Source organism: Hirundo rustica, chromosome 8 (genome assembly GCF_015227805.2).
Source record: "Hirundo rustica isolate bHirRus1 chromosome 8, bHirRus1.pri.v3, whole genome shotgun sequence".
Classification (NCBI taxonomy): Eukaryota; Metazoa; Chordata; class Aves; order Passeriformes; family Hirundinidae; genus Hirundo; species Hirundo rustica.
Window position 1 is genome coordinate 15896335 of NC_053457.1, and position 18520 is coordinate 15914854.

Below are 18520 nucleotides of genomic sequence, written 5' to 3' on the forward strand. Positions count from 1 at the left end.
TTGGGTCTGTTTAAATCCTTCCATGACAGAAACTGTTCTTTTCATAAAAAGAGATCTGGAGAGCTCTTCAAATTTCTTCAAAACATTCTTTTTAATTTATTTTAAGTTTAATTCAAATAAAATAAATTTCAATAAATTTAAATAAATGTTAGGTTTCTTGCAGCTTTGTATGTAAGGACATAAAAACCTAGGATTCTAGATTTGCTTGTGTTGTCTTTAGTAAGCAGTTAAATGCAAATTGTTTGGACACTGCTTACTCTGGTTAACCCACTCAACAATTTTTTTAACGTTTAAATGAAGGGACCTGACATTTGAAAGAAGATCTTGTTTATATCTCTCTTGCCTGATGATGCAGTAGATAATGTTTTCAACAGCAAAGGGTTGATACTGTGTGTTTTGCTTCTGTTGTGTTGCTGGTAATGACATCCAGCAGCTTCTTTAACAGTGTTTGAGTGTTTCATTGCCCTGCTCAGTGCTTCAGACTGCTGGAGTCGTGGCCCTTGTGGGAAGCCTTGCCTTTGGACAAGTGCCTGCTTCCACTTTTGATGCAGGATTTAGTGTCAGTATTGTCTGGTCTGCATTGATCAGATCAAAATCATAATAATTTGGTTGGGTTTTTCTTTTTTCTTTTACAGTAGAGAGTAACTCTTTCTCAAGAATGAAATATACAACCATAGCAGATAACACAGGGGATGTATGAATTAGTCATGAATAAATGTAAGCAGCAATCTACAGGGCTTTTAACCAATTGCCTTTTGGATAGGTTTCTGAATACTCTATGTAAAGGAAGGTTTGAGTATTTTAAGAAAGAGTCTGATATATGTCAGAAAGATTGAGTGGCAGAATAAGAATAGTCCTGGAGAAAAAAGATGCACAAACCCATCTCAAAAGGCTTGTATCCACTACGTTGATACATTTAAGGGGAGTATGAAAAGACAAACTCCCATATTTATATTCTAATATTTTTTGCTTGAGTACTTCTGCTACATGCCTGCAGGTGTCAGGAATAGAATAACTTTTTCAATTCAAGCCTGAATTTGAGCAATAAAAGTCTTTCATATTTAAGTAAGGTTTGCGTAAAATCTAGTTCAAATACTTTTAACGTAAAACTACTAATTTACAAGAAATTAGTCTTCTTATCTAAAAGAACTCCTTGTAAGAGAGTTCTTCGTATTGTTTGATTGTGTAGTGTTTAACTGTATAATTTATAGCTGCTTATTTTTTCTGAGCTTTTAAATTCTGTGACAGCTCACATCAGGAAAAACACTTCTTTTGAAATGAGGTTGCTGAGCAATGGCTGTGGTGTGAGAAGTTCATTCACTAGAGTTGCTGGTGACTAGCTATATCTTGTGTGCATGGACATATTTTAAATTCTACACAGAATGAATTAAGGTTTATTTTTTTCCTCTACAGTAACAGAAATGCTGGTAAATGTTTTGAGCATTTGCTCTGATGATGAGCTGATGACAGAGGGAGAAGATCAATTTGACGGTAGGGTTTACTTTAAGATACGTAAATCTTCTTAATAGTAATAACTTGTAAACAGTAGCTAACTTAGACTTGTGTAATATTGCCTGACATTTGAACTAAATTGCCTTCAAATTTTTCTGTAGAAAACAATGCTTTTGGTGGGGCAGAGAAGGCAGCTGTGTTTGTGTTTGTGATCAAGAAGCTGTAATAATGACCTTTGCAAATCCTCATATGTGATTTTTATTTAAAACAAACTTTTTGCAAATAATCATATCTGATTTAATGTAAAACAAACTTTTTGTGGGAAATTCTCCAAGTGTCTTGACACTTAAAATTTGAAACATACTACCTTACTTTGCTACTCTTTAGAATAAATGTATTATGATACACTAAATTTCTTAATTATTGCCCTTCAATAACAGTTGATGTAGGAGAATATCAGATACAATATTTTTATGGCAAAATACTACAAATGAAGTCTGAAATGCAAGTTTAAGACTGCGTTTGCATTTAAAGGACAGCTTGTGTATGTACATTGTATTATGTGTATTCAGTAACAAATGATAACATCTTTTGTCTCTTAAATTGTGATACAGTAGATTGTTAAGAGAGGTTTGTAGCATGATGATTAGGAAGCAACATTGACATGAAGACCTAGCACATCACACTTTGTTTCGTTGGGTTTTCTGCAGAAGTGCTTAATGTCACACCCAAACATTTTTCAGACTTACTCATTTCATCCAATAACAGAACTGATCTGGTGAATTGTTGTTGATGGAGGAGGAGGAAAAAAACTTTCAGCAGCCTTTGAGGAGTATGAAAGGATCATTTATAAAGACATTAGAGACACCACCCCTTTCACAGCATTTGATAACTACCGTGTTCAAATTTGATAGCAGAATAGTGTTGTGCTAAGCAGCTGTGTGTTTTCCATTGGAGTGCGTTGGTTCTGAGCCACTTCAACTTCACTGCTATTTAGATGATTGCCAGAAATGTGAAAACGTGGAAGGAGTCTCAAAAGTGACCCTGCCTTCAGTCAATTCCTGGTTTTTATCCAAGTAAACCTGCTCAACTGAACATAAAGCAATTGCACCAAGCAGAGTTAGGTGGCATTCTGAGGCGTTAGGATTTATGTTTGCCGGAGGAGTTGCAGTTGTCAGTTGATTGCAGATGCCTTGTCTGTAGTGTCCTAATTTGAATTATTTTATTCTTCTGTCTCCTTTAACAATTTCTTTGCTTGATACATCTCTTATGCCACCTAGGTACTGTCTATGCTTTATCTTTCTATGTGGTTGGATTTTTTTTTTAACTGTCGACTTTCAAGCTTTCACCTGTTATTCGTCAAATTTTAAATATTCTCAACAATTCCACTTCTTTGATGAATGCATTTTCAAGTGTTGCAATTTTCCGTTTTATTTTTTTCACATTTCTTCTCCATTCCTTCTTTATTACCACTGCCAAGTTAAATATCTTTTTTTTTTCTGTCTCACTCACCTTTTTCTCCATCGTTCACTTCCTTTTTTTCTGGACTCTCCATCTGAAGAGCGACTCATATATGGCAATAAAAAAGGTACAGACCAGACAGAGTAGGACTGTTTTGAAATATGACTTCACGGAACCTGACAGTATAAAGTATTAATAAGAAAATACTTTTCTATTGAGAGTTATTATGCAATATTTTATGATTATTATTAACCATTTTAATGGGAATCTTATAAAGAATTTTGTATTTTGTTATCAGAAGTCATACTTCAAGACATCTGTCTTTCTGTGCATGAATTTTTTTCCTCCTTTCTTCATTTCCTTTTTTTGTAGAGTTTTCATTCTTTTACCTACTTCTAAAATTTTATCTTTGGTCCTGCATGCGTAGGGAGCTTTCAGTTGTCTGTCTTGCTCTTTAATACTTTCCTCATGAGCTGTTTTTTTAAGGTTATGCATGGAATGTGTTTATAAAATGTTCCAAAACCTGATTTGTGTAGTACATTTTGTCTTAACTGAGATGTCAAAAAAAGTACTTTTTTATTTTCTCTGCTATTTTGAAGATGGCTGGATGCAAATTGTAAAAAGAAGCCTACTTACTAACTTAAATTCATATCACTTGTTTTTCAGAAATCACAGGGTAGATAGCTCTGTACAGAGAAATTCTTCTGGCTACTACTTGCCTAGTAATAATTTTTCTCTATGTATAAATTTGTTGTTTCCAGAGAATATTTCTAATACTTGGGAATTCATTAGCTTATAGACACGTTTCCAGAAGTTACGTTTGTGGCGTAACATGTCAGCGTTTCAGAATCTGGTTTTTGTGTTCAAGCATTGGGAATGGGAAATGAGAAAGTTCTTTGTCGTATTTCCTATCATTTAGGGTGTAATTAAGACATTCTTCTGCGCTCAGATGCCGTTCTCTAAGTAACCAGGATTCAATAGCCACATCAGTGCAGTGCTGCAGCCTGGAGTAATGAATTTGGCTTTTTGCCTTGGCTGTGCTGCTTCTGGAGGGTCAGGACAATAAGAGATCATCTTTAAAAAAAAAATTAAAAAAAAAAGTCCCAACAAACAAACAAAACCCCCTCAAACAAACCAAACACCTCAAAGCAACCTTTCTGATTTTAAAGCACCTGAATTAGCACTGCCTGAAGTCTTTCCAGTTGGCATGTTACAGCTTGGCATCAGTGAAGCCTGCAAACTGGTGTAGGTAGAAGGAAAATTGAGGAACTTAAAGAGAAGTATTTGATGTCGCCCTTAGCCCTGACATTTTCAAACTCTAGAAGAGTCCCCTTCTCATTCTGGGTTCTCAAGTGGCTGTTCAGTAGGGTTCATAGAGAGAAAGCAAAAATTCTGGAACGTTAAAAATTAAAAGTTAAGATCTCAAGGAAATTGTTTTCAGTAAAAATCGAATGTTTTATACATCCTCTTCCAAGTTTTTCCTGAGCCAACTGTTTTGTCACTTTTTTAGTTTGATGTCTGTTAAAATTGTAACTTTGTCTAAAAAAACCACTTACTCAGCGGTTCCTGGCTTTTCTGTTTTGTTTATGTGGACTGGCAGGTATTTGTTATACCCCAGGACTCTGTCATTGTGTTCTTACAAAGGTTTTCTCTTGCCCCCGTTTTTTCTTTGTCATTACACCTTTTCTGTCTTATGTGCTTTTGTTGCTGTTTGCCCTTAGATGCTTTATCTTTTGTATTTTGTTTGGTTTGGTGTTCAGGGTGGAAAGCGTGTCCCCTCTTGGCCCAGAAGGCCTTGTGTCCTTGCAGCTGTGGTCTCACAGTGTGGCTGTTGTGCCTGGGTGTCTGTCCCCATGCTGGTGAGCAGGGACGGAGAACAGCTTCTTCCACAGCTCCCTTTTTGAATGCAACTGGGCGAATTTTGGCCATGTGGCTCTTCCTCTGCCCACTTCTGTGGTCCTTTCTTCTACATTCTTGCAACTTAGTTGGCTAAATTGCCAACCTCTTACTGTGTACCTTTCTCCCAGGACTGAACGGCACTACATGGAAGTTCTGGAATGCCTAACTGACCTGTCTGAGCTTGTTCACTCTTGGTCTCCCGTGGTTCAGTTCACAGTGTGACTGAGTTACTCTTACTTTGATGTGATTAATGCTCTCCTTCTCCAATGGCTGAGGAGAAGTAAGGATTTGGGCTTTGATACCTCTTCATCTGCCTCTACTGTTTTAATAAAATTGAGGAGTTGGCAAAAGTATAGTAAGATGAGGGGAAGGATGACTTTTATACATTGAAACAAACCAGGAGCACTTAGTATTGGAGAATGGTGTTTTCATGTCAAGGAAGGCAAAGGCGGCTGTCCTTCCCAGTCACAAGCCTCCTTTCAGAGTTTTGTCTTCGCTTTGATCTGTCACAAGTGGTATCACTCTGCCTTGTGGAATGTGCACTATTTACTCCAGATCTTTGGTATTTGTAATCTCTGCTAACCTAATGTGGAACACAGAAAAGTGGTAAGAAGGGAACCACTGCAATTTTTTGCTTGTGTATTTTCTAGGGGGTTTTAATGGAGTTGTGTTTTGGGTAGCTGACATAAAAACAAGGAGAAACCACTGTTTTCTCTTTAATAGATGTGTGACAGTTAGAATATCTTTATTTTTTGTGTCTTTAGTATCTCTTTGGCTTCTATATTGGGCTGCTTGCCTACATCTTGATATACGCACATGTCAATACTAAGATTTAAAGTGTAAAATTTAGGCAGATGAGTTACAATAGTTACTGCACTGTAGTGGTGGTGGTTCAGATGCTTAATAGGTTTAGGAAATCATTCTGAACAATCTGAACTTTCTTGTGTGTGTTTGGTGGACACAGAGATGACGATGGTTTTGCTGGCATTATGAAGCTCTGATTTGATAACATTGTGCCCTTAAGTGTTTGGGTACTGACCTCCTGTGAAGAGTACTGAACTTAAACAGTTATGTTAAATTTGATGCACTTTAAAACTGTGACCTTCTAAATACTTACGAGCTTGAGACTCTTTCTTCTTCTCTCGAAAGTAGGTACAGCTGCCGCACGGAAAGAAATCATCAGAAACAAAATACGTGCAATTGGCAAGATGGCAAGAGTCTTCTCTGTTCTCAGGTACAGGCATGATTGCTGCATTCCTAAACCCCTGTTAAATATGTTAAATAAACATCTCTGTTTCAGGATAATGAACTCCTGAGATTTTTCAGGGAGATCACTGTGCATCAGAATCTTGTTTGGCATGTTGGTGCACCATGTTGATGTTGGAGTTTTTGGCTAAAGAATATTTTTGAGTTATTTTTGCTACACGTTTCAAGAAATTAGAGAACATGATCTTTACATGAGTTTACATGTTGTTTGTCCAGCTGTTAACTAAGAGTGTTGGAAAGGCATACTAGATAGAAAGATTGAAATCAAGGGTGTAATGGAGGAGGTCAGGACTGACTCTGAATATTTCTGACATGAACTTGAGGAGTAGAGGGGTTTTGTTTCCAGTTTTGATTTGTTTCTTTTCAGCTATTAAAAAAATACCCCATCTTCTTTAAATGTAGAGATTGCATCATCCTATTTTCCCAAAATGTCTGGTTTTCCACAGAACATAATTGCTCAAATAGGGTTAATTTTTTTAAGTTGTTATTTCCCAAAGTAGAGACAAGTAAAACAAAATAGGTGATTGTTTTATGGTAGTGAGATACGTTCAGTACTTCATGAAGCACTCAGTGCTCATTTCAGAGCTAATGCTCAGAATTTGGTAGCCAGACGTAGCCAGCATTTACAACTCCCTAGGTGGAGGAAAGGTTGGTATGGAATAGAATTATTTCACCTTTTAAACTGTTGAAATTTGAATTTACATTTAGTCTTGACACGCCTAAAACACAGCAAAACCAGGCTCTCCCTTTCCCCATCCATTCTTTTACTCCAATGCAAGTTTTCATGCGCAGATATTGAAGGTTTTGTTACTGGTTTTTTCACAGGGAGGAGAGTGAAAGTGTGCTGACACTCAAGGGTTTGACTCCCACTGGAATGTTACCTAGTGGAGTGTTGGCTGGAGGACGACAGACCCTGCAAAGTGGTAATGATGTTATGCAACTTGCTGTGCCTCAGATGGACTGGGGCACATCTCACTCTTTTGCTAACACCACACATAATGCATGCAGGGAATTTCTTATGCTTTTCAGTTCTTGTCTTAGCGGCTGATACAAGCATAGTGTTATGTGTTAATCAGGCAATGTGAAATGGATACTTACCCAGGGTATAAAACTAAAAGCCAATTAGGTCAGCAGTGTCAGGCTATGTTTTTCAGGCTCTGAGCTTCCTTAGTTTACGATTTTTCAGGTGGCGTGACCTTGCAGATCTCGTATTGAGGCATTTAATCATTACAGATACAAAAATGGCAATGTAATTTTGCATCATTACTTGTGTGCTCTCCATTAAAATGGTTTTATTATAGCAGTGTTAGTATTTTCATTGACAATGTCAAATACATGTTGATATTAATATTAACAAACAGCTGCAGACTGCGTAGTTCCATATTACACTCCATTGACAGATTGGAATGTGCTACGTTTTGTACCCTGGTAATTAATGCCAAAGTTTGTTCTCTATGTTGTTTGTCAAATGTTCTATGTATAATTGACCTCCCTGAATTGTCCTTGTAACATGCTGTTTCCTTCCTCTGCAGATGTAGCTGCTTTCTTAGATCTGTCTGTCTCTCTCTAGGTATAGATGTATGTCTGTATAAGTGTTAAAATTAAACCACTATCCCAGACACTTGTCTGTCTCTTGATGTAGAAGCAATGTTGTAGCACCTTGTTTTTGAGGTTTGCTGCATTTGCTGCTGCACATTGTCTGTGCATTTTGAACAATAATGTACTTGAAAAATATTCAATCATTTGTTAAAAAAATCAGTTGAGAATAAAGGGATTGAATTTAAATCTTGTAAATAAATTAAAATAAAAGGGTGTTATTAAGTGTGCATATATATTTTTTTTGCATGAAAATAAAAGAACTCTATACAAAATATACCTGTAATCTGGCTCATTGAATATTTTGTAAAAGGGTTTTCATTCTTTTTTTAGTTTGTTGATTCATTGGATCATATTTTTCACAAGGCCCATAACGATTAACTAGGACTAGGGAGGATGCTATGAGCTTGTACCAAGTGTATTAAAAGAACGAAGTCCATGTTTGCTGTTATCAGTGGTGAATAACTAAAAAACACCAATGTGAAACTGGGCTTCATATCAGCAGCACTCTTAATGTATTCAAAGACTTTTTATTGGCCACCTTCAGGCTTTACTAGGAACTATAAAACTTTCGTATGGGAACACTGAGTTTTATAACTATTGAAAGATTGTGATATGTGAATACCATTTTTTGCACAATCTATTTTCCAAGAGGAGCTGCTTTTATCATTTCCTGGTTTAGACTGTTTAATTGAATTCCTTATATTTTCCATGTAGTTTTTTGAAAGCCTTTCACTACATTTTCTATTAAACTATCAAAGCTGTTTTTAATAGCTTTGAAACACAAATGCCACATTTTAAATCATTTTTCAGTGGACATATAATGTCTACAAGTAAGTTTATATGTCCAGTGTATGTATGTGATTGTTTTGTGAATGTCTATAACAAGAAATGGTGTGTGTTTCCTAATTCATTCAACTATTCCAAAAGCATCTGTTCTAGCTTTAATTTTCCATTGTTTAATAAGAAATTTTATTATGCTTAAAAAATGAGTCTGCATTCCTCTCGCTCATTTAACAAATTTTTATCCATGTTGCATTACAAATACCAGAGAGGATCAAACTGACTAGAAAATTTTTTTATATAAAGCATATGAATTTCTACCATTACTGAAAATGTGGGACATTTGGAAACTGTGCAAAATCCATTCTGGATTTTTGTGGGTGTGTTTTTTCTTGACTAGAATTTTGATGGCAATATTCCCTGATGCATTAATATACCTCATTTGTTTTAGTCATGTTGATTGTTCAAAATAAATCATGCCAACTTGTTAGTTCTTAAACTGAAGTAACTTTTTACCTATAAGCATGTTACTGTTTCAGTCTTAAAAGAGTAGTTTTCAAATTACAATACTCAATTGCAAAGGTAGCAGTAAACCAAAAATAAAATAAAACTTCCATTTTATTTTCTAAACCACCATTTTCTAAACCACCGTAGCATCAAAGAATTTATATTCTTGACAAAAATATGGCCACTGATGGTAGTATAGCAGGGTTTCTTACTACAGATATTGCCTTTGCCAGCCTTTGCCATCCTCCCTGCAGGCAGCACAGGGCACGGCCAGTGCCCACTGCAGCCACAAACAACGTAACTTAAACAACTCTCTTCAAAACTGGGAAAAAATGCAAGCCTACATCCTATGGCATGTAGGATTTTTTTTTTGTGAATATATGGATCTTTTTTTAAAATTAATCGTAGCGTACTTTTGGATGGCTTTAATGTGTTAGGATAAAAACGGACTTTGGGAAATCACATCCTTTGTATATTTCTGAAATTTTTTTTAATGTAAATTTGGGTTTTATTATTTTTGTTGCTTGCGTTATAGTAGCTGAAATAATAAAGATCATATGAAGTACTATTATTTAAAATAAGATTTCCTAGTGAGTTGTTTTGTTAATTGAATTTAATAAAATTAAGTTCCAAATTGAGCTGACATCTGCTAAAAACTGAGAAAACACCTAGAGCTTTATTTAGCAGCATACTAAATACAAGTCTAAATTAAAAATTGGAAGTACTTCTATGGACATCAGTTGAACTACTGCCCCTCCTATTAGTCAGAAAGCAGTTAAGATTTTTTTTGTGTTTATGTTGAAAATTCGCAAAGATTTTCTATCACATCCATCCTTTAAGTAAAACAGGGGAGAGCTAAAATTAAGGATGGAAATGCCATGGAAACCTGTTGCGTAAAATCAACTCTCAGTTGAGACATTTATTTCAGAGCAAAGACTTCAGAATTACCTGTTAACGTGATCCAATATTTATTTGAAGTTTATCAAAGTCTACAAACAATAAAGTTTTAATTTAGGTATACCTGCAAAAGAGAATCCAACAAAATGATTTTCCAAATTGAGTCTCTACAGGTTTTTTAAGTGCTTGTATTTTCCAGTCAGTTTGTTCTTTTATGTCAAGTTGAAAATTATCTTTTTCTTCACCGTGATGAATATTCCAAGGTCTTTTTGGAATAGTGGTACTACAAGTAGCGTGAACTAGGAGTAAATTTTGAAATTTGTTTTTATGACCAAGCTACGTAATTTGCAGAGATAAATCAGTATTCGTGATCTTTTCAGGAAAAGATTGAAAACAAAGACTCCACAGGTAACAGGAAATGGTGGAAAGAGGTGGTTTTTTTACATAGTTTCGTATTTGTATGGCAAATGGATTATAGTTTGAAAGTACGTATTTAGTGACTTTCTAAAACAACTCTTAAGGTAATTTATTTTTAGAAATAGAGAAAGTTTCCATCCCTTAAGGTAAACATAAATAACCATCCATTCAGGTGGCTTTTTGATCAAATTCTGGAATTGCCCTTGTCTCTGTAGATTTAAGTGAAGATCTGTTCTAACTTTTTTTTTTTTTTCATTTTTTGTTCTATGGAAAGTGCAGTGTAGGAAATTCAAAATGCTGCATTTTCATTAAGTGTTTTATATTATTTTATGAAATAAAATAGTATTTAGTGGATACTTACTTAATGAAAGTGTCCAATTTTTTTTTTTAGACTATCCCAGTGAAAATTAGACTCTTATGCGACAGTGAGCTTAAAACATAGTGTAAGCAATTCATACATAACATAGTGTAGCATAGTGTAGGTGATTGGTTTTGTTGGATAGGAAATGAGAAGTAATAAACTTATATCTCTTTAAAGAACGCTATTCTCATCTAATGCCCTGTTTTCTTATAGAGGTATTTTCCCCAGCATTTGCTTGAATACTCTGCCATGACTTTTGTTGTTAACAGTATGTATGAAGCACTACACAAGTAGCTTTACCACTGTGTAAACTACTTCTTGTCAGTATTTCGGAAATAGCGGTATTAGAGGCATGGGAAATAGTAGGGGAGGTAAAAAGTTGTTACCATGATTGACTTAGCTATGGTGCAGGTTGTAATAATAACCTGATGTTAAAGCTTTGCCATCAAGAGCTAAAACTTTAAGGAAGGATCCTATGTATAAGAAATCGAAGCAGCTGTCAGAGTTAGTTGGAAAAACAACTAGTGAGCTAGATGTTCTTCGTATTCACATTAATTCACCCACTGAGACTGCTAAATCCAGACCTCCTCATGCTGTAGACTTTGTTGTTGATCCAACAAAACAATTTACAAGACTTTGTAAATATGACTTTCTAGATTTGCCTTCTTTGGCTTAAATTTCATGATTCAGTTCTCAGAGGTGCCCATTTTAGCTTAAAATATTGTGAGAAATTGGAGTACTAGTCAAACTCCAGGGAGCTAAAAAGAAAAAGAATTTTTTATTATTATTAGAATGCTGGTAGTGTTATTCTTACAGCATCCTTCCTGGTAATTTAATAAAGCTCACTAATGCGTTTTAATCATCAGAAATAGTCTCAAATAGATTTTTAATATTTTTTTTAAGCCATACCACAACTTTAGCATCAGTTGAAGTTTTCTGTTGCTGTCCTAAAAAAAAACAAAACAAAAATCACAGCTAAAAGTTACAGAAATATATAGTTACTAACATCAGTTCATTAGTGTTACTTTGACAGGCTTTTAGTTGATAAACTCAGTTAGTTTAAATTTAGGAAAAGTTTCACTTAGACTTCAAAACAATCCCCCAAAAACTTAATTGTCATTTTAACTAATTGTAATCTAATCTGGCGTAGCATACTATATTAAAGTGATCATTGCCTTTTCTGCTATGCGATATTACACTCTTCATCTTTCTCATTCATTTTGCATGCATCTGCTCACTTCTGTACAGCCACTGTAGAGGCAATTGAGGCTGAAAAAGGTATGATCAGAGTCTTTGCCCTTGGCAGAGATCTGTGGTGTCTGGGAGGGAATTCAAAAGTACTCTGTGTGGGTGTGTTTTATTTTCAACTTGCACAAGCAGAGATGAATCAACTGCATTGATTCATCTATTTTACATGTAACATTCATTTCTGGCTTTAGGATGATGATTATCTTTAATATTTTAGGGAAATTCTTGGGGGGCTTTGGTCTCTTTTTGGTTTTTTTTGTTTTTTTTACAGAATATGCTGTAGGTTTTTGTATAAATAGCATGTCGTGATATGTGTTGTTGTCTTGAAGTTCTTAAAGATAGACGTGTTTAGTGGTTTTTTTCTGCATTCAGCTGAAGGTTTTGTTTGATTGTGGGGAGGGGATGTTTATATGTGGAAGGAGGGTTGTTTATGCATGCCTTTTCTCATAAAATATATTTAATGCCTTTGAACATTTTGTTTAAATTTCTGTGATATCTGGTAGTGCAAGACATAAAACTTTTTTCTATAGATTTTGAATATAATAGATTGTTATAATTTTTTTCTAGTATTTATAGAACATATAAATTCAAGAGATTATTAGTGCTTCTGTGCTAAATAAGTTTTATATACGTCCTCTGTTATTGGTATTGAGCAAATGCCATCAAATTTTTTGGTTCAGAGTATTCAGCTTCAGATTGTTTCTTCAGAGAGACTTTAGTTTCTTCTTGCTCAGAATTCAATGAAGCAGATGACAAACAGCATAGCCGTTGAGAGAGCTGCCTTTGGGGTTTTCAGATTTAGTTGCAAAGCACCATTTAATGACTGTATTCTTTGTTTTTTTAATTAAGGAAGTCAGATCTCCAAAAATATAAACAAGTGCCATATTCTGTTCTCACACACACCTGCAAGAGGTCCTGTTGTTGTGAGTGGAAAGCTGTACTTAAATCTCCAAAGAATTATTTCATCCCAAAGACTTCAGTCTTATTATGTGGTCAGCCATTTTCAGGTGTAAATTCAACTTACAGACCTCATTCATCAAAATAATCAGTAGCAAAATAATAGCTATTTTCTATACTTACTTTAAATACATCTGTATTTAAATGATACCATTGTTGAACCACAGCGCTAACTTGGTGATCGTGGTTGTGTCCATTTCCATCATCCACGTGATTAGCACGGTGTGAACCACATCCTGCAGTTTTGCCTGCATGAGAACTGCAGGATCAGGCCGTCGGTGCGTGTGCAGGGTGTAAATCTGTCACTACTTCCGTACCCCTTCGCTGCTTTGCCTCCGCCGCACTTGCTGTGCCGCTTAGATCTTACTGACATCGCCCTGAGGAGCGGGGGGATGTTAAGATGAGCCCGACGAGCCGGCAGCCAAAGCACAGCCGGGATAGCTGGCCCCACCAGGGACACGCAGAAGCAATCAAGTGGGCTTAAACCCCTTGATTCCTACTTGCAGAATATTTGCCATACTTTGTTCTTTTTGTAATGAACTGAAATCGCGATTGCCGTGAACGTTTCAGGAGAGCAGGTTAGAGAAACTTTTAGCAATAGAGTTGCAGGGCCGTAAGTTTCTTTGGCTGATTTTTTTAATCTTTTTTAAGCATCGTTTGTTAGAAAAAGTATATGCTTTCAACTTCTTTTTCTGTTACTGACATATCAAATTTGCATTTTGTTAAGCAATACGAGGATTCTCTCCGCAACATAAAATCTGCAGTTTTGAAGAAGCAAAAGGTTTGGATAGGATCAATGAGAGAATGCCACCAAGAAAAGATGCTCTTCAGCAAGATGGTATTAATACTATAAACACAGCAAATGCCAATGGAAACAATGGAACTGGCAACAACAATGCACAGTGACCACGTCGGCTTCCGGTTTACTCACCCATGTCCTGCCTGAGAATTCCTAGATTTCTGCTTTTGATGTGACACAAATGAAACAGGGGGATCGCTTGAAGTGACTACTTAACACGAGGTGGGAAACCATCTGACTTGATCCCACCGAGGAGAGACCATCATGCTTTTGAGACAACAGCCCCTCTCTTACACGGTGACCCAACCTCCCGGGAGCGTGTGCCTCACCCTTTCACACAAACGTCCATCACTGCCTGCTGCAGCTTGGGAAGAGATCTGGGGGAAGGATCGGACTGTTCTCACTAAAGCACACCTAGACTAGCATCTTACGCTTACGTTGTCAACACTTTTAAGTTTACAAATGGGATTTTTCTTTCAGTAGAGGTAGTTTGTTCGTTCGTTCGTTTGTTTTTTAAAATCAGACTTTCAGATACAACCCTAAGAGCTAACTATTTATTAATGGACATTGGTTTCATGGATATGTCTTTAAAATTATAGATTAGAATGGTCTTAAAATATCTGAGGCTGCAAAAACTGTATTTTAAATAACAGAAAAAAAATGCCAAAAAATTTCGGTTGGTCATTCTGTAAAATGCTGACCTCAGGTTTACTCCGTTAGATGTTGCTAATTCTATATTGTATTCACTGTATTTTTTAGTTACAGCTTATCAGAAGATTTCTATGTAGGAAAGCCTATTACTTGAACACAGATTTAAAAAAAAATATTTAATTTAGAAACTTTTTTGCCCAGCTTTTTCAAGACTTTTCCCCACCTTGAATTTTAAAAAAAAAATTATATATACTAATTTTAAAAGTAAGAAAAATATGGAAGTGTTAATTTTAAGGTACTTTTAATTGAACTTTGTACATTGTTTAAGTAAATTTTGATTCATATCAAGTCTGTAAAGCTTGGCATTGTATTTTGTGTATGCATGTTTTCATTTTGCAAATATTTAATATATAGACCTATGATGTACATCTATAGGTTACCTAGATGTTATGGGTACTTTTAGTTTATTGTGAGTATTACGGTTGCATAAGTAGCTAATAATCACTGGGCTGAATAGCTGCAAGCTTTTTATTATTTTTAAATCTGTAAAGGAAACTGAACCTGTATCAGACATATGTTTTGTTTAAGCAAAGCAGCGCGGAAGCAATTGCTCTGTTCAACTGCTAAGGCATTAGTGAAAGTGTAAACTTGAGACTGCATGTATTTTGGTATCTACAGGACTGCTTGGTTAAAATAAAAATTGAAGCCCTGTGCTAATTTGTTCACAAATAATGGACTGTACTGATTGCCAGTGTACTTTGTTATATATTTTGACATTTGCTACATGTCCTTCTCATCCCCTGGAACACGACTTGAAACTTAATGTCACTAGAGTTCATCTCTCTCCTCTCTCTCTTTCTCTCTCTCTCTTTTTTTTTTTTTTTTTTTTTTTTTTTTTTTTTTTTTCTTTTTCTTTTTCTTTTTTTTTGTTTTAAATTTTCTTTTTTTTTTTGTCATTAACTACAATCTGTACATACCCCTAAGTTGGAAATTTTATGCATGTTCCGAACTATTCAAGTATTTTATAAACAGTAGCACACAATAAATTTTGTGCATGGGCTGCGGCTCCTACCACTGTGTATTGGTTTTATTTGGCATACATAGGTCTAATCTGACGTTGCAAGTTGTTTAGAAATATTCAATATTTAAGCCATTCAAAAATATAGCATAAAAGGTCAGATTTAGCTTGCAGAGGATTAGTTGAACGTAAATACTATGTAATTTAAATTTAATTCCTGCTGCTTTTTTTTGCTTTTGAGTTCTCTCTCAGAAATATTTTGTCTGGCAAACCAGATACCCACTTTTGGTTTGTGCAGCCTTGTCAAAGCAGGGTTAGCGGACTCTAGAAAAGACTCTTATGTGTAGCTGTGTTTCATATATTGGTTTGAACTAAACATTTGACTACTGAAGTGTGTGGGGGCTGCTTTTTGGGCAGAGGGAGAAAATTCTTTTGGCACTCTGTACAGACACACAAATTAGCCTTTTGGCATATTTTTTTAAACTAAGGACAAGCTGCAGAACAGGATGAGAATTAAGATAAGTGACACACTGTTGGTAAGGGGAGTTTTAATATTCAATTTTACTTTATTGCAGATGCATTCTAATTGGAAATTCTTCTCAGAGTTTGAGTCCAGAAGATCAAGTTAAGAATGGTGAGTTTTTTGGCTTTTACATGAAGCACTCCCATCCCTGCAAGCTGTACAGTCTGCATATGGTGTCATATTACAGCAGACCAGAAACCCAGTACGAAGTACAACTGCAATTTTACGATGAACGTGGTGATGGTACCTTTCTCCTTGTAAGTGCTAGTGGAAAATGTCACAACCTCACAAGAAAGTATTTGTCCTGATTTGATACTCAAATCTTGGTTGTGACGAGGATTTCGAGTAGCTGGAATTGCGTATACGAAGAGAATGCAGATACAATCTTTGTGTGGAAATACCTCAGTGTAACTGGAGAGAACTGGTTTTGATCCTTGTATGGCAGTAAGTGCCCAGCAGCAATGATGTTCACTTCTGTGAGGATTCCCTTGCAGAATCTGTTTTGCTGCTGTAAGGACTCCTTTGCATTATCCATTGCCTGTAGTAGTTTTTGCCAGATATGAAGGCAGATCTGCAGTCAGTAAAGGAAAATACACTGGGTGGTTGTTGGCCTGATTTCTCATGCTGTGTTTCTCCTGTCACCCTTTAGGCAAGTAGTCAGGTAACAGGGTTGTGCCTGGGGGTGTTCCTGTTTGTAAAGTAGGCACTCATTTTTTGCTACTGTGTTTCTGTAAGGTGGAGTCTGGAGCTGTCTCTAATACTTAAATTGTTTGGAAGAAATTAGTTCCTTACTCCCAGAAAACTGTAAGTAGTTTGCATTCCTTGTTTTATGCTTCCAGCAGTTTAAGGAGGGGAAGAAAAAAAGAAGTCACCTATATGTCCTTAGTTTGTTCTTGGGTAGGGAGGGGAGAAGGCTTGGCTTTGACAGCCAAGGCAGACAGGCAGCAAAAGCTGTGAGAGGCATGGCAGGTTCCTGGTTTGAGCTGGAGTGGTCAGTGCCTCCGTGCCCTGCCCTGGGCTCAGCAGACTCGTGTGGGTCACTTCTTCCCTGAGCTGAGGGGTGGGACCACCATCTGTGGTGTGCTTACGTGGAGGGCAAAGCTTCAGAGATGGGCTGCGGTCTCTGAGTGCCCCAAGGAGTGTAGCTGTGTGTTGGTGGAGCTGAGAAGCACAAGTACAGACTGAGCTGGGTCAGGTTTTGGGGAGTTATTTTCCAGCAGGGCCTTGTGCTGTCAGGAAATGCGCTGCCATTAGCGGAGTTCACAACCTACCTTTATCCAGCTCAATGGCAAACAAACACCTTCACTTCCCAAAATTAGTGTGAAACAGCTTTCCTTTCAAAGCTTATTGAATTCAATTGTGAAATGGAAAAATTGCTCTAGTCTTATGTCTTGAATTATGAAGATTGGCCTCACTCACTGCAAAAAAGGTTGGGATTGAGGCTATTTTTCTTAGAAAGGGGAGGTCTCTTCTGGTGTGAGTCTGAATGCTTTTGGAGGGAAGACTCATAACATAAACTCTAATGTTTAATCTGAAAGCATTATTACATAAGTTAGGTAGAAAATGAAGGCTCTTTCAGAGGCAGGATAGACAGTATCTGTTCAGTCCTTCCTTGCCTATTTTTTGCTGTAATTTCATTGTCAATCATTCAATTCTTGCTACCCATTTAACAATTCTTTATTGCTAGCATGTAATGAAAATATTTTTGCCATAAAACAGGTAAATGTGTTACATTCACATAGAATAGAAGCCTATTCATCTGTTCATTTTCTCGTGATAGTATGTATGAACCACACTTGGATGATAAGTGAAGTGGTACGGATTTTTGGTCACATGAAAAGATACATATGCACTAATATGCTTTAATCATTAAGTGTTAAGGCACTTCACTTGTAAGGAAGCTTGCTCAAGAACAAATAAATGAGTACCAAAGCTTATAAGAATCTTGGTCGAGCTTGGAAAGCTATTGACAGGTAGTTACCTATATACACACACGTATATCTATCCCAGTGGATACTTGCCCTATGGATGACCAAAGTAATGCAGAGTAGAATGTCTTCTAGTCTCTCCAAATCAGCTTCCATCTATTTTGGAGTTGAAGTAATTAATCTGACTCAGCTAAACTGTATTTCTCCGTTATATTAAAAAAAGTTTATCATCTAAAATCAGGTTTAGGTTGCAGACCACTGATGGGAGTAAAAGATGTAAGCATTTTTGGTTTGATACACTTGATAATCTGTTGTTGCTGTGCATAAACCTCTGTGTTCATGCTGTGCAGAGTGAAAGGTTTGTCATCTTGGAACCGGCTCTACCAGCCCTAGCGATTTTTGCCTGAGAGATACTAGAAATAGGTTTTTGTTCTTTGTGTGCTCTTTGTGTCCTATAATACAATTGTTACTTGTTAAAGCATTGCTGAAGGAACACACTGCTTATTACTGCTGGACTTGAAGCTTCTCTTAAATTTATGGCGGGGAACAGATTCATTGCAGTTTTCTAAAAAAACCAAATGTGCTGTTCAAAGTTGTTCTCTTTAAATCCTTTGGAAAACATCCACATAGCCAGTTATATTGTGTAGGTCACAACTGCTTTGGTTACAGGTTAGCATTAAATAAATGCTTTTTCACTGCTTGGTCAGCTGCTGTATAATCCAGTCCTTTACAAGGAGAGACTTCAGAATCAGATCCA

General features: G+C 36.2%; 1 protein-coding gene across 7 annotated transcripts in view; it reads left to right on the plus strand.

Annotated features, from left to right (window-relative positions):
• Positions 1-18520, plus strand: part of PPP3CB (protein phosphatase 3 catalytic subunit beta) — a 46449-nt gene that overhangs the window by 24313 nt on the left and 3616 nt on the right. The window contains exons 10-14 of one of the 7 annotated variants that reach the window (XR_005702018.2): positions 1414-1491; positions 5962-6046; positions 6904-7001; positions 15888-15946; positions 16571-16639. Coding sequence is in view for 6 of the 7 variants with exons in the window: in XM_040071850.2 (XP_039927784.1) it covers positions 1414-1491; positions 5962-6046; positions 6904-7001; positions 11888-11917; positions 13572-13750 (470 nt within the window). In the remaining variant the exon portion in view is untranslated. Of the gene's footprint in view, positions 1-1413; positions 1492-5961; positions 6047-6903; positions 8237-11887; positions 11918-13571; positions 15020-15887; positions 15947-16570; positions 16640-18520 lie in introns of those variants that run through there. The other 6 variants (XM_040071850.2, XM_040071851.2, XM_040071852.2 and 3 more) reach the window with 6 other exon arrangements.